This window comes from Aspergillus welwitschiae (genome assembly GCF_003344945.1).
Source record: "Aspergillus welwitschiae strain CBS 139.54b unplaced genomic scaffold BDQ94scaffold_24, whole genome shotgun sequence".
In the NCBI taxonomy this organism is placed as follows: domain Eukaryota; kingdom Fungi; phylum Ascomycota; class Eurotiomycetes; order Eurotiales; family Aspergillaceae; genus Aspergillus; species Aspergillus welwitschiae.
The window spans coordinates 161,857-184,920 of record NW_020798718.1 but is presented as its reverse complement, the minus strand read 5'-3'; the positions used below and the strand labels follow the sequence as shown (position 1 = coordinate 184,920).

At 50.8% G+C, this 23,064-nt stretch overlaps 9 protein-coding genes across 9 annotated transcripts; 6 read left to right on the top strand and 3 right to left on the bottom strand.

Moving 5' to 3' along the window:
* Nucleotides 1-136: 136 nt before the first annotated feature.
* BDQ94DRAFT_172115 (RNA dependent RNA polymerase) lies at nt 137-4,486 on the bottom strand (the record flags this gene model as incomplete). Its single annotated transcript, XM_026771903.1, has 4 exons — nt 137-3,372; nt 3,459-3,930; nt 3,993-4,152; nt 4,206-4,486. The coding sequence occupies 4 exons, from the start codon at nt 4,484-4,486 to the stop codon at nt 137-139; spliced, it is 4,149 nt and encodes a 1,382-aa protein (XP_026624367.1).
* A 5,490-nt stretch (nt 4,487-9,976) lies between these two features.
* BDQ94DRAFT_180399 (FAD-linked oxidase-like protein) lies at nt 9,977-11,893 on the top strand (the record flags this gene model as incomplete). The annotated part of the gene is made up of 5 exons (XM_026773613.1): nt 9,977-10,315; nt 10,403-10,835; nt 10,905-11,456; nt 11,504-11,685; nt 11,741-11,893. The coding sequence occupies 5 exons, from the start codon at nt 9,977-9,979 to the stop codon at nt 11,891-11,893; spliced, it is 1,659 nt and encodes a 552-aa protein (XP_026624366.1).
* A 309-nt stretch (nt 11,894-12,202) lies between these two features.
* BDQ94DRAFT_147223 (aspartate-semialdehyde dehydrogenase family protein) lies at nt 12,203-13,869 on the top strand. Its single transcript, XM_026766984.1, has 3 exons — nt 12,203-12,591; nt 12,647-12,904; nt 12,960-13,869. Exons 1-3 carry the CDS (start codon nt 12,564-12,566, stop codon nt 13,763-13,765), a joined length of 1,092 nt encoding a protein of 363 aa, XP_026624365.1. The 5' UTR covers nt 12,203-12,563; the 3' UTR covers nt 13,766-13,869.
* A 185-nt stretch (nt 13,870-14,054) lies between these two features.
* On the top strand, nt 14,055-15,947 carry BDQ94DRAFT_147220 (40S ribosomal protein eS4). The gene is made up of 2 exons (XM_026766983.1): nt 14,055-14,762; nt 14,924-15,947. The coding sequence occupies exons 1-2, from the start codon at nt 14,518-14,520 to the stop codon at nt 15,261-15,263; spliced, it is 585 nt and encodes a 194-aa protein (XP_026624364.1). The 5' UTR covers nt 14,055-14,517; the 3' UTR covers nt 15,264-15,947.
* A 66-nt stretch (nt 15,948-16,013) lies between these two features.
* BDQ94DRAFT_147218 (uncharacterized protein) lies at nt 16,014-16,641 on the top strand. The gene has a single exon (XM_026766982.1). It carries the CDS (start codon nt 16,292-16,294, stop codon nt 16,532-16,534), a length of 243 nt encoding a protein of 80 aa, XP_026624363.1. The 5' UTR covers nt 16,014-16,291; the 3' UTR covers nt 16,535-16,641.
* Nucleotides 16,581-17,198, top strand: BDQ94DRAFT_60124 (uncharacterized protein). The gene has a single exon (XM_026776145.1). The coding sequence runs from the start codon at nt 16,728-16,730 to the stop codon at nt 17,127-17,129; it is 402 nt and encodes a 133-aa protein (XP_026624362.1). The 5' UTR covers nt 16,581-16,727; the 3' UTR covers nt 17,130-17,198.
* On the bottom strand, nt 17,199-17,667 carry BDQ94DRAFT_60107 (uncharacterized protein). The gene has a single exon (XM_026776143.1). The coding sequence runs from the start codon at nt 17,610-17,612 to the stop codon at nt 17,268-17,270; it is 345 nt and encodes a 114-aa protein (XP_026624361.1). The 5' UTR covers nt 17,613-17,667; the 3' UTR covers nt 17,199-17,267.
* Nucleotides 17,668-18,036: 369 nt separating this feature from the next.
* BDQ94DRAFT_147216 (uncharacterized protein) lies at nt 18,037-18,923 on the bottom strand. Its single transcript, XM_026766981.1, has one exon. The coding sequence runs from the start codon at nt 18,771-18,773 to the stop codon at nt 18,384-18,386; it is 390 nt and encodes a 129-aa protein (XP_026624360.1). The 5' UTR covers nt 18,774-18,923; the 3' UTR covers nt 18,037-18,383.
* Nucleotides 18,924-21,400: 2,477 nt separating this feature from the next.
* On the top strand, nt 21,401-22,930 carry BDQ94DRAFT_160633 (uncharacterized protein; the record flags this gene model as incomplete). Its single annotated transcript, XM_026769241.1, has 3 exons — nt 21,401-22,018; nt 22,075-22,563; nt 22,619-22,930. The coding sequence occupies 3 exons, from the start codon at nt 21,401-21,403 to the stop codon at nt 22,928-22,930; spliced, it is 1,419 nt and encodes a 472-aa protein (XP_026624359.1).
* Between the last annotated feature and the right edge of the window lie 134 nt (nt 22,931-23,064).

Below are 23,064 nucleotides of genomic sequence, written 5' to 3'. Positions count from 1 at the left end.
TGCCTACTAAGCTGATAGTTACATACTAACGATGATGCACGTAGTTGAAGCAAGATAGATCTGCGGAAGAAGTGTCAAAGATAGAAGCAATCAAGAATGGCAGGATGCATCTTCAGACGATATCAGACCTGTATTCTCAAAGCCCAAGCAGCTCATTGAGTTTATCGAGAGCAGTAGGTTCAAGTTCGTCTTCCTCCTCAAGGATCTCCTCGCATTCGTCCTCTCCCTCGACATTTTCCTCCACAAGTGGTGTTGCTGCGGGGCTTGCAATGACCGGCTTGATCATCTTGGGCAATTCGCTAATTGTTACATTGTCATCGATGTCTAACAATGATATCTGTTCTCTACCGGGAGTGCTTGAAGACGCGGATGGAGGAGAAGGCGATAAAGCGGGTACGTCCGAGATGCCTATATCAAGGAGTTGATCGATGATGCTCTCGCTACTCTCCGCGCTTGCGTGGCCAGTGGAAGGACCCGCAGTGGAGATTGGCTGAGTGTGCGATGCATTGGCTGCGCGTTCCTCGTCTGTGAATAGGCCGAACGGGTCTTCGTACAGGGTATCGGGTTTATCTGCAGCCTGTGGGACCTTGACCGGGCCATGTTCCACAGGACCGGGGTTGAGTGTTGCAGGTTGATAGATATCGTAAAGCCCACGTGCAACTCTACCCAGTATATGGGGAAGAATCCAGGGAAAGCTGATAAGAGGTAGTTGGTTTATCTTGGGAGTTCCATGCTGTGGAGATTTCTCACGATGCTTCCTGAGCGCCTGGGTCATTTCTTCATGCGTGACACGGTACATCGCGACTGCTAGTGGTGCGAGCAGCTCGAATGTTCTACCTTCTACCTTGTTGTAGCATTGCTTTCTGAAAGTTTCGCGGTGTGCGGCTGAAATTGCACCAATCTCTTCGTGGAATTTGTAGTCCTTGCTCATTTGCGAATGATTAAGGATAAAGGTAGACCAAATTTCAAATTCGGTCTTGATCTCGTGCTGTGCCATGATCCGCCGCATGGCTGTGTCGTGTTCGACCTTGAGATTCTTCGCGAATGTATAGAGGTCTTCGTTGACTTCGATCGAACAGTTCAGGATACGCTCGTCGAAAGGCATCTCCAGGCTTGGCACGAAGTCTATCCTCTCCACGGCGTCATAAAGCTGACCGAGGATCTTTTCGGAGTGATAAATTAGGTCTTTCGGCTTAGGCTTCTCCATGAAGTGAGGCCACCTTCGTGGCTGAAGATTGCGGGTCATGATAGCCGGTCTTCCTGTCTTGTTGTAGTCTACAGCATCGGAATGGAGCTGAGCCAGCCGGATACACTTTTCTTCGTTGACACCATCCTCAAGCTGATCTGCCCAGGCAACATGGGCGTGAGCGATCGTTGGAAGGCTGTCATTTTTCATGTACATGACGAAGAAAGAAGTGACCTCATCGACGGTGACATCGTGGTCTAGATCCTGGGCCTTGTTGCTTGAATAGCGTATTGGGTCTAGGAACCAATCCTTGTGAATTAGATCCTGATCCCAGATAATCAGGTAGTCATCACCATCGAGGTCTCCACCGGAACACATGCTGGCGATATCTCGATCGCCGGTTTGCGGTAAGACGACCACATCACGGAGGCTGCGCAACTCAGGCACGTTGACTGCCCTGACCACACGAATGTCACCTGGGTGAAGAGAGGGATTTCGTGCCAATATACAGAGCCCTTCGATGACTTCATATGTTGCTCCGTCCTCGGAGGCTTCTGAACGAGGAATCTGAAGAAATATCTCTGGTAGTGCTGCCAGCTTCTGCTCGAGAGAAGCGTCTTTCTTTGGTATCTTATCATAGAAGTAGCCCTTGAGAATCCCCGTCTCGTCCATAACTCCTAGTAGATTTGTGCCTTTATCAATAACAATCTTCGCCTTTTCCTTCAGATACTTGATATGCCAGGTCCGCCACAATGCTAGGATAGATGTGAGGAATGGCTCCTTAGATCGCCGGAAACCATCAGATACCATTTGACTGACGGTCAGAGTCGTCTGATTCGGATCAACGTACTTTTTGAGTACCTCGATTGCTCGGGAGTCACTTTCCATGGCCTCATCGAGAGCACGCAGCATGGACTTGAGCTTAGCATGAAACACCTCGTCGGGAACCCCGAGGGTAGACATGACAAGTATCAGCTGGCGGTTCAAAGTAGCCATTGAGAACTGAGACCATCGAATAATCTCCAAGCCATTATGGACGGTCGGAAACTTATTTTGACTCTCTCGAATGTGGATCTCTTGCGGCTGGGCATCGGAAGAAACAGCAAGCATACCCTTACAGCCCCCGAGACGGAACTGAAAAGCCGATGGAGGCTCGCCCGTTGGCGTCTTGATCTTAAGCTCCGTCATTGCCATTTGCGCAAGGAACCTCGAGATCTTTCCGACCCCATCTGAAAAGGTGTAGCCATTTCTTTCCACATCAGGAATATTGCGTATCTGTACCGGACAGCCAGCTACTGCTCGAGTTGTTGAGAAACATTGGCCTAGTCGTGCTGCGTATTTGGCCACATTGCGAATATCACTGAAATGACCCATCCAAGCACGGATATTGGCTGCTGTAAGATCAGGCAATGGAGCAAAGAAGTAGGCCCCATGCTCGCGGAATTGGGAGTTCCCGAAAGCAAGAAATTCGTACCGTCTGTCTCCAATGACAATGCCATTTGCCAGTGCTCGCTTGATGCGAGTGAATATCTCATCATTAGAATTATCACTTCTAGCATTAATGCGACCATAAAGTTTCTCATCCGTGAATCGAACCCTGAGGAAGCGATCCGCATGTTCCATGTAACGCCTAATAATCCGGTTCGAGATGTCCACTGACGGTAGATTATAGTATATGGTGCTGGGTGTGATTGTGGCAGATCGCATGTGACAGCAGTACGGAGGTATCTTTGCCTTGGTGGCTCTAATGCCTCTGACAAAAGGAAGGTCAAATATCTTCATAGGGTCGTAATACTGCTCTTTTTGGCTTGCCACATTTTCCAGAAGTTTTCTTGCCTTTGCTTCCCCGAGCTCAGCCAATTTGACAGCGAACTCATGCGTCATGGTAAACTCGGAAAGGTAGCCATTAGAAATACAAACTTCAAGCTGATACCGAACGGGGAAGGACAGAGGGACATAAGTAGAATCAATCAGGTCATTCAATGACGAAACGGACAAATTTGAGGTATCGGATAGATCGATCCACTTCCACACTGGCGGCATCCTCTCTTGTCTATCGTCCCATTGGATAAAGCGGTCTGTGTCCTCAATAGCGATATTATAATCCCGGAAAATTGCACAAAGCTCAGTGAAGAGCTCCTTCCTGCAATCGTTAGGATAACTGATTTTCAAGGCATTCCATCGACCTGCGGGAAATTGAAAGGTCAGCCAGAGGAAAGACAAAAGTGATCAAGACGACTAAGTTTTGGATAGAAAACGAGGTAGCGCATACCTATGTCTATGAGAGGCTTTTGCCTTGGCAAGCTGACTGGAAGCGAAGACAAGCTGAGAGGATTGTGGACAATATGTGTCTGCCGGTACCAGCAGTCCGAGTCTCTCCAGCTTCCCGGCTCATGGAAGGTGGCATTTATATCGCTGATTCGGCGGTGGTACATGGGAGGGGAGTCGAGCACGGTCAAGTGAGATATGACCCCAGTTGTAATATTGCGCGACTGGAAGATTTTGCCCAGCTGCCTTAGGGGAATCCTAAGACGATAGTTGTGCCATGTATCCGATGCAGAGGTTGAGGTTGACTTATTACCGGAACTGAGTATCTGGAGCTGGAAGAAGACGTGCAGCTCCCTCAACTTCAGATTGAGTAGCAGGAAGGGTTTCCCGAGTGGACCTGCTTCGATTGTCCGCATTGGTAGAAGTGTAGTTTCGTTGAGCATAACTCCAATATCCAGTGAGGAGATCGGGATCGTCTGAGAGAAAAGGTACACAGAATGAGAGTTGAACTTCTGTGTTTGCGGTTGGAAATACTTACGAGCTCGGCTGGATAGCGGACGTTGGGACGAACGGGACTCGGAATTTCAAGCTCTGAGGGCCTGGGCGCTTCGAGAGTTACAAATATGCGTCCCTCTTGTCCGCTCGGTAGCTTTATACTGTAAGAACCGCTTTTCCAGAAATCGGTACGCGGTGGCGGTCTGGTGGATAGTTAGTGATGACTGAAAATTTCAAGACATAAACGAAGACCAACTTAAAGCGAATTTTCCCCCTCGACTCCAACTGGCCATGATGGTCTTCATAAATGTCAATCGAAAAGATTGTGCCTTCGCTTTTAAATGTCTGCCAGATAGTGCGGGCAGTGACTTGGCGAGGCAGCCCAGTAAGTTTTATCCCAACACTAGCCCATGATCTCCATGGAGCTGGAGGAGGCAGTATGTTATGGAGACGTTGTTGTCCCCTCGGCTGCTTCCCTTGCCCCCTCGAGTATGCTCCCTGAACCCCCATATGCTGTTGCTTGCCTCGATAGGGCATGGCCGCTGCAGGCTGAGCAGACTTAGGGGCGGATGAGGCGTGTGAGGGAAAGGGGGCAGAAGGAGATAGCGGAGGGAGAGGGGAATGTGGAAGGGAAGATGAGGAGAGAAAAGGAGAGGAAGAGGAAGAAGAAGAAGAAACCGGTGGTGAAGGGAGGGGGAAGTGAGGTGAGGAAGAAGGTGAGCTGGCAGTGAAGTGAGGAAGAGCCCGGGAGAGAGAGGAAGACGGAGAGAGAAAGAGAGAGACATCGGGAGAATAGGCTCTCGAGTGAAGCTCACTCCCGCTGTCCGGGGATAGAAGTTCGCAATCATCTTCTGAATGCATCTCCATCAGCTTCCACTGTTCAGTGAGATTTCCTGCTCACCCGGTTCTGTTCCTACTGACTATCCGATTGACTGGAAGTCTTAGTGATTTGATAGACCAGGTACATAGAAGAGCACTGTGGCTGGTATCGCAAACAAGACTAGACTGAGTGCACATACACTGATCATTTGAGCCGGGAAGTAGAACTAAAGCAGAAAGGGAAAGTTCCCGTGGCAGCTGGGGCTTTTTCTAGTTAATCTGCAGTGTTAAATATGTCTTAGCCATGTGGCTCGACCAGTCGGAAACTTCCTGCGGAAACCAGCCAAAGTCCAGGATAGAGTCGAAAAGTGAATGAGGCGAAATAAGCCACAGCGATTGCATATTTCCCCAGGAAGTTGAATTCTCACAGTGACACGCCATTAAGTGGAGCTTCCGGGCGTTTGGCCATGGCCCTTCTACTCTTCAGATGCGCCGCCACGGAGCAGCCTGACCGGGGGCTGCAGGCCGAGAGTTCAATGTGGCTTGGAAGAACACGAATGCTATGGATAGCGGTCCAATATTCTAGGCTTAGCCCCTGATTTAGGTACTTTAGAACCGGACAAATCGGACTAAGTGCGTCTGAATGATTGTAGCTAGGCCATCATACCTACTAACATGCTATATACAGATATTTCAATTCTTGTAAGTCTCGTACTACTGCTGTGTCTGTGAGTATGGAATGGGATCATTGGTCGCTGATAAAGATGTGCTTGTGAAGAGGAAGTCTTTTGAAAACTCCAGGTCCATGTCCAGGTCTATTTGCTGAAGTTGGTTCTCCTCCAGGCTGCCACGAGTCCGAACTTGGTCAGAAGTGCCACATTCGCTGCGCTGCGACGCGGGACTCCGCTGTCCGCACGGCTGACTATTCAAGTCGGCATCTTCGAGGGGTGTTCGTCTGTGCTGGGGTGTTACATTCCTCGACTTCCTGCCGACCCTCATGTGTTGCGATGATGAATCAGCCGCGGGAAATGCATTATCTATAGTCCTCTTCGGACTACGGCTGGTAGGGGAAGACAAGCTATTTTCGAATGGTTCCACCTGTGAGTTCCCAGGCTGGGTTTGCAAATCGTCCTCCGCCGGCGGCGTTTGCTGTGTTGTGGCTGTCTGGGAGGACCTTGCACCAGGCTTCCTCGTCTGTTTGTTCTCGGGCCTCGTCCCGTCGGTCTCGACCCGGATCCCCATAACATTCATTAGGCGTCCGATATGTTGCTGGGCTTCAGAGAACTCTCGGGCTTTGGCTGCTCGTTCATTCCGTAGTTGTTGCACCTATAGTGACATATAAGTGAATGCTCAAGCACACAGATAGGGAGAAATCTTTGCATCCCTCTGGTCGATCCTTGTCTTACCTTCTTCTCCAGGTGGTGTATCCGCTTATCCTTCGTTTGCAGCTCCTTGGTGGCGTCGGATGCGGCTGCCTGCATATCCATCCGCAGCGCGAACATTTCTTCCTTTTGGGCCTCGTACTATTGAATATGCATTAGAAAGCGAGCTCCCCGTACACAATCGATCCATTAATCGTACCTTTGCATTTGCCGCCGAAAGTTGAGTCTCATAATCTCTGACAGTTTCTCGTTCCCCTCGAAGGTGCCCCTCGGCTTTGTCAAGCGCGGACGCCAACCTGTTGGATTCCGTCTTCTCTTCATCAAGCTGCCGAACCGATTAGTATCTTTTTATTCCTGCCGTAGGGATATTAGGGATTCTACCTGAATCCGAAGGGCTTCAATTTCCCTCTCAGTTTCTGCTTTCTCGGTCAGAATCTGCCTTTGGTCTTCGTCCTTCTGGACTAAAAGCACTTCGCATTGTCTGAGTTTCTCTTCGAGCCCCTCCAAGTTCTGATTGAGGGATCCGTTCGTCTCAAGTAAGGACAACTTCTCTTTCGAGGTTTCACCTAGCGCATTCTGCAGGTTTGTATTCTCCGTTCTTTGAGCCATGATTTCCTCCTGCAACGCTTCCAGCTGATCATCCCTTTCAGTTATAGATGCGATCAAGTCCAGCTCCCTAGTGCGGGCCTTTTCTACCTCGCTTGCCATGGTATCTTGGGACTCGCGCTTCTGATCTGCAAGGTCTCTTCGAGCTGCGTCGAGAGTTGCCGATAATTCTTCAGCGCGAATGGACGCAGCTTCCGCATGAGTCTCTAACCGAGAGATTTCCAGCCGAAGCCCGCCAATTGTATCGGATGCTTGTTGCAACTGCAGCTCCAATGCGCTATTCTGCTCTTGCAGATGCTGCGCGTCAGCTGAAATCGCGTTCCGCTCTTGCTCCATCGCCCGCAGTGGGGCTTCAACATTATCACATCGTTGCTCGAGATCATAGCACACCTCCTCCATCTTACGCATTATACTGTCATTCGATGCACGCGCATTGAGCATGAGTGCTTCTGACACAGAGGATCTCCAATCAGACCGCGAACTGGGACCGGAAAGGTCCCCACGGACGTTGAGTGGCGGATAGGTTTTGGCGGTCCGAATTGGTTCAGTTTCCGAGAATGAGCATTTATGCTTATGCAATAACTGCTTGTTTTGAGCCAGAAACATCTGCAAGGTCGCATTCCCAGCTATTGTGTCCTGGGTTGTGGTCTGTGATAGCACTGCATGAAGGTAGAAGGATAAAAAGTCGTATATTAGCTCATTCTCCAGTTGCGAACGTGCAACTCCGCATGTATGAGCGCCATGGCATGGTGATGAGAAGGGTTCCCTGGGAAAACTTTCAATTGTCTTCCACATGACTTGCTGGCATTGTTCAAGAGGTTCCGCAAATATAGCGGAGTTCAAGGATGCAGAATGCAGCCCTGTAACCAACGATTTAGCCACTAAAACATGAGCCAAGCTCGGAGAGCTGGTGGTATCTAAAGAAGAGACGATATATTCAAGCAGACTGCGTATCGCAGTCACCCCTAAACACGCCTTAAATATGGTTAGTATAGCCTCAAATGGCAACATGGGTCTACTTACCACACTTGCCCCTACAAGTCGCGGTATATACTCCAATGTCAGCACACCGAACACGAATTTGCTGTCTTGAGTCATAAGCCTATCGACCGCAACTCGGGCTATATCGGTTGATAAAGTGGCAACTGGAAGCAGCGATGCCAGGAATGTCGCTCCCTAAATATAATTAGTAAACGTCCACTATTGTTATAGTTTGGAGAAACCAGACATACTAGCAGTTGAACACCAGGGTCAATACCACTTCTGGTAATCTTCTCTCGTAACTTGGCAATCTTGGAGGCGTTTGCCTTAATCCAGGTTTCTCTCTGTTCTTGCTCGACTCTATCGCAAATCTCGATCGCCAAGCGGATACTCTCGGCTGCCTGGTCTACCGTTAAATCGCTGCAGCTATCAGAGCAAGCGAGGATAACGCGCAGGACGACAAGGTCCAAAGTTTTCAAGCCACGCTTGGGACCAAAGAAATGGTTAACACTTTGCAACCACAACGGAACAAACCGCACACAGCCTTTCTCGGACCCAGAATCTTCTAAGGATGCCATGCGTGCAAAAGTTGCTAGACAAAGAAGATTTCCCATGTGGTCACTCAGGTTACGCAGCGTTTTCGTAAGCTCTACCTGAAGACTAGCCATCAATTCAGACGGGATCTCTTCGAGGAGCCGAGGTGACCTTCTAATGCCATTGGAGATTTGGTTCAGAGGTAGAATGTTTTCGGCGCGGGGATCCTCTCCCATTGTACGTATCATCTTCTCCATGAACAGTGTCAAGCGTGCCGGAATCATAAACTCGGGCGGTAGAGGAGACGATAGGATCGCGGTGCACACCAAGGCATACTGTGAAAGTGAGTGGATGAAGTCCGTAGCTCAACAGCATTGCTAGACACATGTGGCTGGCAGTTTTGCTTTGGGTAAGGGGCGAACAAACCTCAGACTTGTCATCGTCGGTAGCACCTTGAAGGAACTGATCAAGAAGACATGGATGTCGCTCGAGCAGAACATCCCTGACGGTTGGAACCGGTACTGCCTATATTTAGCCAAGCTAACGCAACTAGATACAGATGATGTGCTCACCAAAGATTGTAAGTAGAGGCAACGCGAAACGAGAGCGCGATAGACCATCGACAAGCACGTCAACTAGAGCCCCAATTTGACACGGCTTGTGAGAGGCCCACAGTTGAATGGATTGTGACGTTGTAGACTGCGCCAAACTATACAAGTCCTGTGTTCCAAATGGGTCAGTTACTAACGCATTGACCTAAGACACTCGCGTGGAGCGGCGGAATTTACCTGGAGTGAAGGTGCATAAAGCGCCGTAACAAGGCGCTCCACTTCGCGACTCAAGCGAATAATCTGTTGATCTGCCATGTCTGCTATACAACCTGACCCCATACATGGAGTACCCATGGACTGATCAATAAGGATCAAAGATAATATGGGGTTGTGCCGTTCCCCACGAGGTTATCATTAGCTTGTCTTTCGACTGCGGTGGGAAAGATTTGATGTTCTGTAGCCGGTTGCCCCATCAACAACGCGGCGCGGGCCATATGGAGCCCGGCAGATAAGCAAGTGGAGACAATGAGCATGATGCAAGAATAGCCGATGATTGCTTTATCAGAAGGTTCAATCGAGCTCTGTATATCTACTTATGTTTTCCCTCAGGGTGACAAGGTATAGCTGTCTTGCAGGATGATCTGCCTTTTTCGGTCCAATCCGAGCAATGGGTGCCTGTTCCTGCCAAGTCGTAGCCTGCCTGTGTTCCTGAGGCATCATCGGAGTTTTGGCCGATCGCGTCCAACTTCGGATCTACAAAGATGGACGATAAGCAGCCACCCCTCAAACGTGGGGATCAATCATCGTTGCTCACCCTTCCCTAACGTGGGGGTGAACCTATTTTTCCGCACCTCTAGACTTGGACAAGAGCATTTCCGCTATCCAGCAAAGGCTGAGCAGTGGCATTCTACTCGGCCTATTTCCGATAGCTGCTGTACGTCTCATCCTTAGCTCCGATGACGTTTCTCCTCGCGCCGAGGCCAAGCTCCCATAGCGGACTACTACTGGATAATCAAAGACCCCATTTCGGTCCACGAAGCCTAGTATGTCTTTTCTAACCGGCTTTGGGCTGTAATATATATTGCTCAATTCCAACCCTTGATCTTACTGATAGCAATAATCTTCACTCCCTGTCGATCCGAGCTCGTTGGACCATGCGGCCGCTCAGCCAGGTGCCTCGGGCTTTCCCCGCACATCTCCGCGCGCTTCAATGCCGGCCCAGCACCCTCTCACCACACCAGTTCTTTCCTCAACAAGCAGTGCGTTGGGCTAGTCAAAAGACAGGACATAAGAGCGATGGTAATGCAGGACAGGGAAATGATGCCAATACTGGGCCTTCTGGCAACCCTTCAGGTTCTCGGACTTCAGGCAGGACCCTGTTAGCCTCTGCCTTGGCTGCAGGCGTCGGCTATGCATATGCTGCGACGAGCGGACAGTCCCAGTCTCTGAATAGCAAGCAACCCCAGTATGGATCTGCGAAGGATTTTGAGAAGGTAGGGAACTGTCCAGCTCTCCCGTGTTCGCAATATATATAGTAGTATATTATGTGCACTTGACTGAACGTCGGTTTGAACAAACAGGCCATTGAAGAACTGCGAGCCACGCTAGGCGATGAGGTCATCAGCACCGACCAAGACGATCTTCAAGAACATGGGTTTTCAGAATGGTCCAGCGTCAATGCTGATCGTCTGCCAGTTGCCATTGCCTACCCGGCGAATACAGACGACGTTTCAAAAATCGCTAAGATATGTCATAAATACAAGATGCCAATGATACCCTACTCCGGAGGTTCTAGTCTGGAGGCCAATTTTTCGGCCCCTCTCGGCGGGTTGACCATTGATTTCGTGACGATGAATAAGATACTCGAGTTGCACGAATCTGATATGGACGTTGTAGTTCAACCGTCCATTCAGTGGATGGATCTGAATGAGAAGATTAAGGACAGCGGTCTCTTCTTCCCCGTTGACCCTGGACCGTCTGCAATGATAGGTGGTATGATTGGAACAAACTGCAGTGGAACCAATGCCGTGAGATACGGGACCATGAAAGATTAGGTAATCAACCTTACTGTCGTGCTGGCAGATGGTCGTGTCATCAAGACACGCCGACGTCCACGCAAAACTTCAGCCGGGTATAACCTGACGGGAATGTTTGTTGGGTCTGAAGGAACACTTGGTATTGTGACTGAAGCTACCCTGAAATTGACGCCAATTCCAGAGCAGACTCGTGTCGGCGTGGTGACCTTCCCCACTATACGTGATGCTGCATCCACTGCCATGCAGCTTGTTCGAAAAGGGATTCAAGTACAGTGCATGGAGATTCTTGATGAGATACAGATGGATGTCATCAACCGCGCTGGAGGAACTGGAAGAACATGGAAGAAATTGCCCACCCTGTTCTTCAAGTTCTCCGGCACCAAGGCGGGGGTCGCGGACAGTATTAATCTGACTAAAGCATTAGCAAAGAACAACAACGCAAGCTCGTTTGAATTTGCAAGAGATGAGCGAGAAGCACATGATTTATGGTCTGCGCGAAAACAATCGCTATGGAGTATGCTGGCGCTAAGAGAGCGAGGATCCGAAGTATGGTCAACCGACGTTTCCGTACCGATCTCTAGATTGCCAGACATTATTGGTATGTTTTTTCATGGCCCAGTACTGGACGTTAGCTGATCATAGTAGAAATCTCCAAGAAAGAACTCGATGACCTTGGAATCTTTGCCAGTATCCTCGGGCATATTGGAGATGGTAACTTCCACGCAAGCATCTTATATGATCGCACTATCCAAGAAGAAAGGGAGCGAGTAGAAAAGGTTGTGTACGACATGGTTGATCGTGCATTGGAAATGGAAGGCTCTTGCACTGTAAGACATCTGCAACCTGAACTTGTATCTGAACGCATGACTGACTAGTTACCAGGGTGAACATGGTGTGGGATTGGGGAAGAAAGAGTCGCTGAAGAAGGAGCTTGGCCCAGCTACGATTGGAATTATGCGTTCTATCAAGAAGTCTCTCGACCCACACTGGTTATTGAACCCTGGCAAGATCTTCGATTATGAGGACGAAGCATAGACGGAGCATTCTGGTCTTTCAGCCGAGGATGACATATGCACAATCAATAACTATGGATGGACAGAATAATGTACATATCAAAGGCTAGACTCATAGCAACTATGTCTCTTTCAACCATATTGACCCCATCTTTGGTCTAGTGCAAGGGCCTAAAATGATGCCATTTTCATTTCTATAAGATCGGAGCAATCAGCCAATCATAATGGCGCAAAAGCTGCGGGATGGTTAGTCAGTCACTAGTGAGGGCTGAGTCACAGCGGGGCAGATGTGCTCCGGAGCGATATCGCAGTTTTAATCAGTAACGCCACTCTTGTCCCTCTCCAACTTCCGCATCGTTGTCTAAGAGGTGAGTGCAATTCGTTTTGTTTGCTCATAGTTCAATCACATCGTGGCCATTACATGGCGACTCAATTGTCTATCTTGTCACGATCTTCAAAAATGTCGATAGTGGAGATACAACTGTGCTTTCATCCCTTGCGGGGCTCCAACGGTTAAGGCGCTGCAACCGGACGTTGGCCATGTCTCCCCGTGAGCATGTTCCAATTGAGATTTTTGATGCCCACACTTCTGTTAAAACCGTCCATCGTTGTCTCGTTATCCATTAAAGACGAACAACTGACAATTATCAGATCACGAGAATCGCAGAGCGACCTACTCGATATCAAACAAAATGGCCTCGTATCCTAAGAAGAAGTGCGGTATGGATATACAACACTACCTATTGCGTGTGGCTTCAGTGCTAATGACATACAGGTGTTTTGGGCGCCACCGGCTCCGTGGGCCAGCGTTTTATCCTCCTGCTTGCCGACCACCCCTTCCTGGAGCTGCACGCCGTCGGTGCGTCTGAGCGTTCTGCGGGCAAGCAGTACAAGGATGCCGTGAGATGGAAGCAGTCTACGGCTATGTCTGAGAAGCTTAGCACACTTGTCCTCCGCGACTGCAAGGCCGAACAGTTCGCTGACTGCGATCTCGTCTTCTCTGGGCTTAACAGCGACATTGCGGGTGATGTTGGTATGTGGTCCTTTTCCCAGGTGACAGTACTACCTGCTGATTACAAATGTTACAGAGATGGAATTCATCAAGGCCGATATCCCCGTCTTCTCGAATGCGAAGAACTACCGCAAGCATCCTCTCGTCCCTCTCGTCGTTCCCACCGTCAACCCCCAGCACCTGGACCTCATCCCTCACCAGCGCAAACACTTCGGCTTGAAGAAGGGATTCTTGGTTTGCAACTCCAACTGCGCAGTCATTGGCATTGTTATCCCATTCGCTGCCCTGCAGGCCAAGTTTGGACCCGTTGAGGAGGTGGAGGTCTTCACCGAGCAGGCTCTCTCTGGAGCTGGATACCCTGGCGTGCCAAGCATGGATATCCTGGACAACGTTATTCCTTTTATCAGCGGCGAGGAAGACAAGCTTGAGAACGAGGCCCAGAAGATCCTGGGCTCCTTGAACGCCGATGCTACTGCTTTCGAAGAGCAGTCCGGCCTACGGGTTGGCGCCACCTGCACTCGCGTCGGAGTTACTGACGGTCACATGGCGTTTGTTTCCTTGCGCTTCAAGAACCGCCCTGCTCCCAGCGCAGAGCAGGTGGCTCAGGCCATGAGGGAGTACCAGTCGGAGGCTCAGAAGCTGGGCGCTCCTTCTGCACCCGCCCAGGCTATCCGAGTGTTCGACGAGCCCGACAGACCCCAGCCTAGACTGGACCGGGACATCTCCAAGGGCTACACCGTTAGCGTCGGACGGGTGCGCGACGGCAATGAGGGTGGCTACTTCGATCTCCGTTTCGCTGCTCTTTCGCACAACACCGTTATCGGCGCTGCTGGATCATCCATCCTCAACGCGGAGGTTGCTGTCATCAAGGGCTACATCTAAACATGTGAAGAGATCTATGGCATATAGCGATTAGACGGCGTCAGATATCCTTTTGTTTCTAGACATTTCAGCTACTAAAAGCAAAAAGCATTGAACATACGGAGTAAATCAAGCCTGGACCCAGTATTGCTTATGTAATGTGGTTTGACCCACAGGGGCTAGTACTGGTTGGGACTAGTGGGGTGCAACTTTGAACGGTACTAGTGCTAGGGCTAAGCCCCGCTGGCACCAGCCGCTAAGCGAAAAATGCAGATGGGCTGGATATCAGCCGCTGAAGTCCTTGTCCCGACTCCTTCTTTTCCTCGCGACACTTCGACAACTAACCGGTTCAAGTCGACAAAGCAGCCAAGATGCCTCGCGGACCGTGAGTAACACGCCCAATGTTGTTCCCACTGCACGCAGCGAGATTACCGGTGGAATTGCGTTTTCACCGGTCTATCTTCGCTACGGCAGGAGAATTGAAGATTTTGAGGAGCTGAAAACTAACCACCATGCTCGTACAGTAAGAAGCACCAGAAGCGCCTTAGCGCGCCTTCTCACTGGCTCCTGGACAAGATGTCCGGAACCTACGCCCCCAAGGCCTCCCCCGGTCCTCACAAGCTCCGGGACTGCCTGCCCCTGATCGTCTTCATCCGCAACCGGTACGAGCCATCCAGCGATTACGAAGGAATCGAAAGAGTGGATCGGAATAGGAGGACTGACAGGTATATAGTCTCAAGTACGCCCTTAACGGCCGTGAGACCAAGGCGATCATGATGCAGCGTCTGATCAAGGTCGACGGCAAGGTCCGCACCGACCCTACCTACCCCGCTGGTTTCATGGACGTCATCGGCATCGAGAAGACCGGCGAGAACTTCCGTCTCATCTACGACACCAAGGGTCGCTTCACCGTCCACCGCATCCAGGCTGAGGAGGCCGAGTACAAGCTCTGCAAGGTCAAGCGTGTTCAGCTCGGCAAGGGCGGGATCCCATTCTTGGTTACGCACGATGCGAGAACGTGAGTGCATACTCTCTACAAGTTCCGCGTCATTCAGTCGTTGGACCAAGCTTTGGTTGATCGGCGGAGGACGACAGAACTAGAATCGCAGTTCTTTGCTGGAACACAGTAAGGAGCCGCAACTTGAGAACAAAGTGTGCTAACAAGGGCTTTTTTTATAGCATCCGTTACCCCGACCCCGCCATCAAGGTCAACGACACCGTGAAGATCGACATTGCCACTGGCAAGATCGCCGACTTCGTCAAGTTCGACACTGGTGTTGTCGCCATGGCCACCGGTGGTCGTAACATGGGTCGTGTCGGTGTCGTTACCCACCGTGAGCGCCACGATGGTGGTTTCAACATCGTCCACATCAAGGACGCTATTGACAACACCTTCGCCACCCGTGAGTCCAACGTCTTCGTCATCGGTCAGGACAAGCCCTGGATCTCCCTGCCCAAGGGCAAGGGTGTCAAGCTCTCCATCGCTGAGGAGCGTGACCGCCGCCGTGCCCTCCAGTAGATGTGGCATGGTAAGTGATGTAGGCTGCCGGAAAAATAAAAGCGTTGCAAAATTCCGCTGTGGCGATGACATCTTGTCTTGCTTTGTGGACCTGTATGACGCCGGTTACGATAATTATATGAAGCGTTATCCAGAACAAAAAAAGAGAAAGAATTGTCTACAGGACACAAAGTTACACCTGTTACTGTACCGTAGACTTGTACACTAAAGCAAGGTCAAGATGCCAAGTCTGTCTACCTGTGATAGTATGATACCATTGTTTCTGAAGCCCTTTTAGTTCCATTCCTAGGATTCGTATCTGGGCCAACTGCAGTAGGACACTTCTTTTATTCTTACCACCCCAACTTTCCCACTTGTCCCCCTTTTCATCTGTCCATTTCCCGGACCCATTCATGGAGCAACTCCGCCGGATACTCCCGTGCCACCCCAGCAGATCTATCTAATCCACGTAAGTCTTGCGCAGATGCTATTTAGACGGCCCGTCGCCTCGAGTCCACCCTGTCGTGACCTCTAACAGGGATGCTACGGCGCCGGGGAGACAGCAGGGTGGGATACTCGATGCAATCTGTCCATGGGTCCTTGGAAAAAGTTTACGTCTCACATTCCAAGCCGGGAGCCAACCGATCCAAATGGGAAGCTGCACTTGAAGGAGGAGTGAACAGTGGCTGGAGCAGTTGGCCGAAGTCGACCTGGAGCAGTGGTCGCCCCATCAGACTATGAGGAATTGCGAGTCTTGGGGGGGGGGGGGGGGGGTCCTCCTGTGCTGCCTTGGTTTCGTTGAATCCAGCCAACCGAACGCCCATCTACTCTGTACAAGGCTACAAGTAGGAATGTAACACGTCAACTGGGCTGCTGCAGGTCAGTATGGATCTTCTCCTCATCCTTCTCCTCTTCTTATTCCCACCCCTCTTTTTCTTTACCTCCTCTCCCCAGCCGTGGGGGTAAAGTGGATTGGGAGGGAATTAGCGAGAAGAGACGGGAACTAGAACGGAAAAATAAATACTTTATAAATGTGAGTTGTGGTGTGGATGAGAAGATGGCGGAGTCTTTCGACGGACTGGCAATCTAGTTCGTTCTTGGTTGCTGATGCCGGTGCAGATTGCAGGTGCCGCTCTAGTCGCACACTGATGGGATGGGATGATAAGAGAGGAATTGATTCATCTGGACACATCCTCCTGCCGGCGCCCCTTTGGCCCGATTCCTCCTCCCCTCGATCCTCGGCATATCAAAGGAAGCGCCAAACTAATCGGGTGCTGACCATGCAGACTTAGCCACCATGTCGCATGGGTTAGTTTGCGTTAAGTCAACTGACAAGTCATCTTGACCTAGGCGATCTCACTGTGATTGATAATTGATATTCGACCATCGCCGTGGTCGGACTCCCCTTCGATCCACGCCTTCTGGCGCTCGGGATGGTTCGGTTAAGCTCAGAAAACAGGATCAAAAGGGGGGGGAGGAGGGAAGATGGGGTTGCGATCCATCACTTGCGGATTGCGCCTTTGCTTGAATGCTTTCTTTTTCCACCTCCATATCTTATTTTCCTCTGTCGACCATCTCCGCTCAGTTTTATTTTATTTTATTTCATTTCATTCCCCCCCTCTCTCTTTGGTAGAAAGGCTTGCCCACCATCTTGCCCTTTGCGGATGGAGGTGCCTTAGGTTCTTGGATGTTCCTCGGCCATGTCAGTCAGGATACCGGCAGGATTCGTCCGAGGGATCGAGGCGGCACGATCATCGAGCGAAAGGTGGCATCGCACACTTGTATCACGGTGTCCGTTGCTCAGTCCAAGGGTATTCACATATTGCTTCCCCCGAGCCCTGGAAAAAGCAGAAGATGCTCGGCAGTGGTCTTCTCTCCGTTTGGTAGATGTGTACGAAGGTTATATACCTACCTGACCTGTGAGCGAGGCCTTCGAAATGTTTGTCTCAAGCCACGGTGACATAGCCCGCCCGTTAACTCGCTTCTACACACACGCACTCGTCCACGCAGACCATACATACTTCCTTAGCCTCCGAGCCAGGATTCATGCATGCTGCACGTCCGGAACCAATCCGGGTCTAGCGGGCCACGTCTATCTGGGTGGACAGGTCTCTGTCCTGGAATATGGGCGACCAAGCTATCATGCTTCCCACAGTGGCCAACTATAGGCTTTGGCTGTAAGCAGCCCCCACGCATCTGCACGGCAGATGGCTTGTGAAAGCGATTGTTTTCGCACAACATCACAGCATGCGGGAGACACAGAGAGCAATCATGTAGGTAGGTATGTAGGTATGTATGTATGTATTTAGACATCATATGTAAGTAAGCGGCCATGTTAGAGACGGGAACCAGGCAACCGAGTGACAACATAGCTACGGACTACGAGTTGTACTTATCTAGGCTTTGGCAAGGTCTCAACAACCGTTGCGCTCTTGCAGGAGGACTCCTCCCGCCTACATACAAGCCCAGTCAGCCACCCATCAATAGCTGTCGCTTGCTATGGCTGTGGCTATCCGCTCCGAGTTCTGGACCTCCCGGGCCGTGCAAGTGAAGTAAGTACAGGGGCGTTGAGGTTCCAGGTCACCCTCTCTCTGCATACGACAGCTCAGCGACACAGCCCTGTTCTTGCAGGACGGTAACCATACTGGTCTAGACGTAGAATCTGGCTAGGAAGCAAAAGTGGTGAGTCGTGACACAAAATGGAGGGAAGCTTCAGTTCGTTCGCTTCTTGGACGTCCTGTCTCCTCCTCAAGGAACGCCCGTGGCCGCGAAAACGGGGGCAGAATGAGCGGGTCTCAACTAACGGGGGCTATCACGGAATACATTTGCCGGAGTACTCCGCTCCAATGTCGAAGATGCCTTACTCTTCCTGGATGCTGTTGAAGGGCACAACGTGGAGGGAAGCCGGGTGCAGCGGCGCTTCCGTGGCTATCTGCAACCCGCAACTTCCGGTGTCTGATGATTGCAGCAGGATGCTTCGGATGGCTGATTCAAGGTTTGACTGCTTTTTGGGGCCTCTTGTGGTCATCGACAATATTGCCTTCAGAGTCAATGCAGAGACATCTGGTCTAATAACTAGACAGCAAGTTGATGCCGGGCACACCAGGGCTTCTCCTAAGCGGGGCCCCTAATTCAATCCTTTTATTGCCCTGCGCCACAATATCTGGCTGGTTTCTGGTAGTCTAGTGGATGGGAGTTTCGGGGTGGAGATACTCGATCACCCAACTCCGCCCATTCCACCCGAAGGCGAAGTTTAGCTTGTCTCGATAGTTTCCAACCTTCTGGGTAGATGTTCCGAGGGCGGGTATCCACGCGTTCCTGAGAGTTAGGATCAATCAAGGCACCAGGTACCGTGGAGAAGCAAAGAGGAAGAATATTGAAGGATTTACATTTCTTCACTGATGCATTGTAGTACTCCAGAAGAACAACAGAGCAATTGAATTGTTTTCTTCTTTTCTTGCTGGTGGATCCTGCTTGGCGAAAAACGACACCCACCGCCACGAGCTCCTCCACTGCTGCTCTCATCTCCATTTACTCTCTTTTCTCTCCCACTTGCTATTGGTATCATGGTCAATCCTTCCTTAGTGACCGAATCCACAACTGTCTTGTTCCCCCCCGGTCTGTGGGACATGCAACGTCGGCTGTCGAGGGTAACACTGGAGAGAGGTTGACCCTGGCTGGACACGTCCGAGGCCAGTAGTTAGTTAGTCTAGCTCTCTATTTATCCCCAGTCCGCCGTCGTCATCATTCCTACCTCGGTCTGGGGACGGATCCGAGCTGGACTGGACTGGAGTTGAGAATCCAGAATTTCACAGAAAATAGGATAAGCCAATGACGATGAACCCAGCGAGGTCCATCAGGCCATCTGGGGCCGCTAGAAGGAAAGCAGACTCCAATTGTTCGCCAGGAAGCAAAACCCCCCGATCGCCATCGCCCCGATCAGCGGCGATACGCTTTTCTGCATTGCACTCGCTTCACCCACTAATTTAGTTGCAGCTGTAGCAAGAGAGGTTGCGAGCCACCCGATCTGTTTTTCTTCTTTGGTTTTTTATTATTTTACACAGGGAGATGGATACGACCATCTACCGTGCTGGAGACAATATTCGTGTGTGACCGGCTTTCGACACAGCATCTCTCTGGCCAGCTAAGCTAGAAAGCAGGACCAGCTGGTGGGTCCCCACAGCGGACTTGGGAGGAGGATCAGCCCTTCATGCTTCGACATCATCATCATCATGACTGTGACAACGATGACTTTGCCTCTGCCTCTGCCTTTGCCTTTGGCTTACTCTCAGCCGTGCTCCTGGCGCTTGACGAAACTCGCCTCCCACTCAGCTGTTCCTACTGTAGCTGCTGCTCAGTGGCTCGACTGCCTCGTCTTCTCCCGCGAGGCTGATGTATAGTTGACTTCATTAATATCCTGTCATTGTACACCGCTACAGCTCTTGGATACGAACAAGATTGATCTCTCTTTCTCTTCTTCCACAGTCTCTCTTTCTTCCTCTCTCTCTCCGTGTCTGGATGAGATGTGGCCCCAGGTGAACCTTCCAGAAACCGAAATAGTCCTGCATGACCCGGACCCTCTCGGGATGCTGTTGTGCACGCACAGTTCCATCTGTTCCCTCTTGCTCCATCCATCTTCTTGACCGCTTCTCTAATCTCTTCTGTATTGTGTATGATTTTCTTTCTCTCTCTCTCTCTCTCTCTCTCTCTCTCTCTCCAATTTCCTTTTTTGGATTTTTGTTCACTTTTTCTTTTTTTCTTTTTTCTTGTTCCGTCTTTCTAAATATTCAATTTCTTTTTCAGATTATTCTCTTCTGAAAATTCGTTCAATTTATCTTATTATATTATATTATTTTATTTATTTATTTATTTTATTTTTTCAATTCACTTCCCTTCTAGGTTTATCTCATATTTCTTTTCCACTCTAGAATGCTACCTGTTTGTTCCACTGGCCCGCCGTTGACTGGCGTCCTTTATTATTGTTGCTATTATCGGTCATACTATTGCCAACGGCCCCGATTATTTATGGAGACAACGATTATTGATGCTTGAATCCGGTTTATTATTCACAGCCCATGTGGGGAGGGTCTGCTCGGCTGCTCCTAGACGGGCCCCAAGACCTAACGGTCCTCCCAGGGGCCGGAGAATGCATTCCTTCCCTTGGCCACCAGTCGACGATTAAATGATGCGACGGCCAGCTCGCTTGATTGGAGTCGTCGGCCCACCGCTAGGCTTTAGCCATGATTTCAGCTCCTGTATCAAAAGGTAATCTCCGTCCCTTTAGCCTATCCTGGCTCCCGGGTCCCAGTGGTTCGGATCTGGATCAGCCCTCGTCTGCCCTTCTTCTTTCTGTCCTGTAATGCGCCACTTGCCGCCATGCTTTCTGGCCGCTCGGATGCCACAGGCAGCAGCAGCAGCAGCAGAAGCAGAAGCAGCTTTTTTGTGCTCCGTTGATGGGAGCCCTCTCTCGCCTATCCAGCTCTCCCCGTGAGTTGTCAAACGTGGCAAAAGGTCTTGAAGAACGGAAAGTAGTCTGCACCAGCTGAAGGAAGATAAGCTCTATCATTCCAGCGTGGCCAGCTTTCTGCAGATTTTCTCTGGTGGTGCAATGCACGGTGCAATACAATAGAGCTAGCTGTTTGGATTAATCCCCTTATCTGGGTTTCTACTTCTGTTTCTGTTTCGGTCCCTGTTCCTGCTCCATTCGATCTACCCTCGTTCAAACCTGCTGGAAGCCGGCCGGTGTGTCCTCGTCAACTACCCAATTTTTACCTTCCTTTGTGTACATCCGTTGCCTTGGGCTCGAGCCCTCTCCTCCTTCCGGTTTCCGTGAGGTTAGTCCCCGGCCTGTTTCATCTGACGTCGTTTATTCCCTGCCCTATATGCCTGTCCTGGGGCGTTCTAGAATCTGACGGAGGTTGATATCAATACCTGGCATCGGGAAGGGCTTGGTTCCCGATCACACGTTGGTACTACATCCTACAGGGATAAAAGGACCCCCGGGAACAAGGTAGCGGTGTCCACTGCTACGTATTTCGTCATTACGTTGTTCTGTTGCTGAGTCGTACGTAGTCTCCTCCAGTGTCAAAAGGGACAGACCGATCCCCTTCGTCGTTGTTTGAACAGAGATCCCGCAAAGCATTTTGACTGTTTCTGGCATGTCTGCGTATTCACCTTCGGCCGGCGTGCCGTTCCCGTGCATGTCGGGGCAGCCTTCCTACCTGGAACTGTTTCCCTCGGGCGAGATTCCCCATACCTTTTTCACGTATCAGTGGTGGGAGGACGAGGCCACCACTGTGTTCTGGGCCTTCGATCCCCATGAGATCAAGCGGGTGATCCGATTCGGACTGTTTCGAGACAACAACCTCCCGCGGAAGTCTCTTCAGAAACGCGATCCTCAAGCCATTACCGCGTTCCTGTACTCGCTCGTGGAGCCGCATGAGATGGCATTCATCGACAATCTGTCCCATTATCAGAAGGTCGAGGAGATTATCCGACGATGTCAGATCTCCGGTCCTCCTCTCGAGCCTTGGAGCTGGCTTCCTACCAAGCGGGATAGTGACCTGCCCTCGATAGCAATAGCAGAAGCCATCGACACAGAGAGTCATCTTCATTTCACGCGAATATCGTTCGAGGAACTGGTCCGCTACTTCCTGGGCTACCGAGCACCCTCGGTAGAGTGGTTTTTACAACAGCATACAGCGCTTTACATCCACCTGCTCAACTATCTGCAAATGTTCCCAGAGGAGCTGGGGAAGTACAAGGAGGTTGAACAGGTACGTAATTGGTATGCTAGCATCATTGCACCGCTGCAAACGTGCTGACGCCGGAGCAGCATCTTCAGACTCGCAGCCCTTTTGCCCACCGTGCCGTAAACCGGTGCCTACACGCCATGAGACAGCCAGTACCAGCCAGTCCGCCGTACCCGGGCTTCCAGTTCATAGCAGCGCCTATCCAGCAGTTGTTCAAAGAGCATCTACCGAGTCTGAAGGCCATTCTGCTTGAGCTCTCGGTACTAGGGGTACGGTTTACCCGAACATACGTCCACGCCCGAGAGATGAACTGGACGAAGCCATTCTCGGTCGAGATCCCCCTGCTAGATGAGTTGGATTTGACGAACCCAGCCCCAGCTCTCGATTTTGCCAAGACAACAACCGCTGTCGACGAAGAGTACTTCTCAGGACTGAGCCATAAAAGCTTCGTGGAACCCGATGCCATAATCAAACGACTCCTTGTGCTATGGGAGTTACGCAGCCTGGAAGTGTGGGAATGTTGCACAGGACTACCAGACATGATAGGCTACATTCAGGAAATTGTCGAGGTACTATCCTTTCTGTGAGAGTGTATAACATGGAACCATATACTAACAACAGCAGGCTCTCTATACCTGCCGCAATTACCACTCCTTCACGTCGATACTCAGCGGTCTTTACAAATACAGCACGTCCCACTCGACCTTCACGCACACAGACAGCGCCACCAACCGGATGACGCTGACTCCGGTGCTGCCCCCTGCACTAGCGTACCTGCTGGACCCGACAGAGAACTTTGTGGCCTACCGACAGGAGTTCCAAACGTCGCCGGGCCTCCCTTTCCTCTTCCCGCACATTAGGGAGTACCAACAGCACGGCCCGCCAGCCCTGCACCAACTGTTCCAGCAATTGCAACGTCAGGTACCCACCAACTAGACTAGTAGCACACGTGGCGGTGGTCTGAGCTTGGGGCAACAAGATGTCATCTAGACGCAATGGATGAACGGCTAGGCAGCACACAATATGGGCAGTAATATGACGCGTACCAGCAGAGAGACAGGATGAGAGAA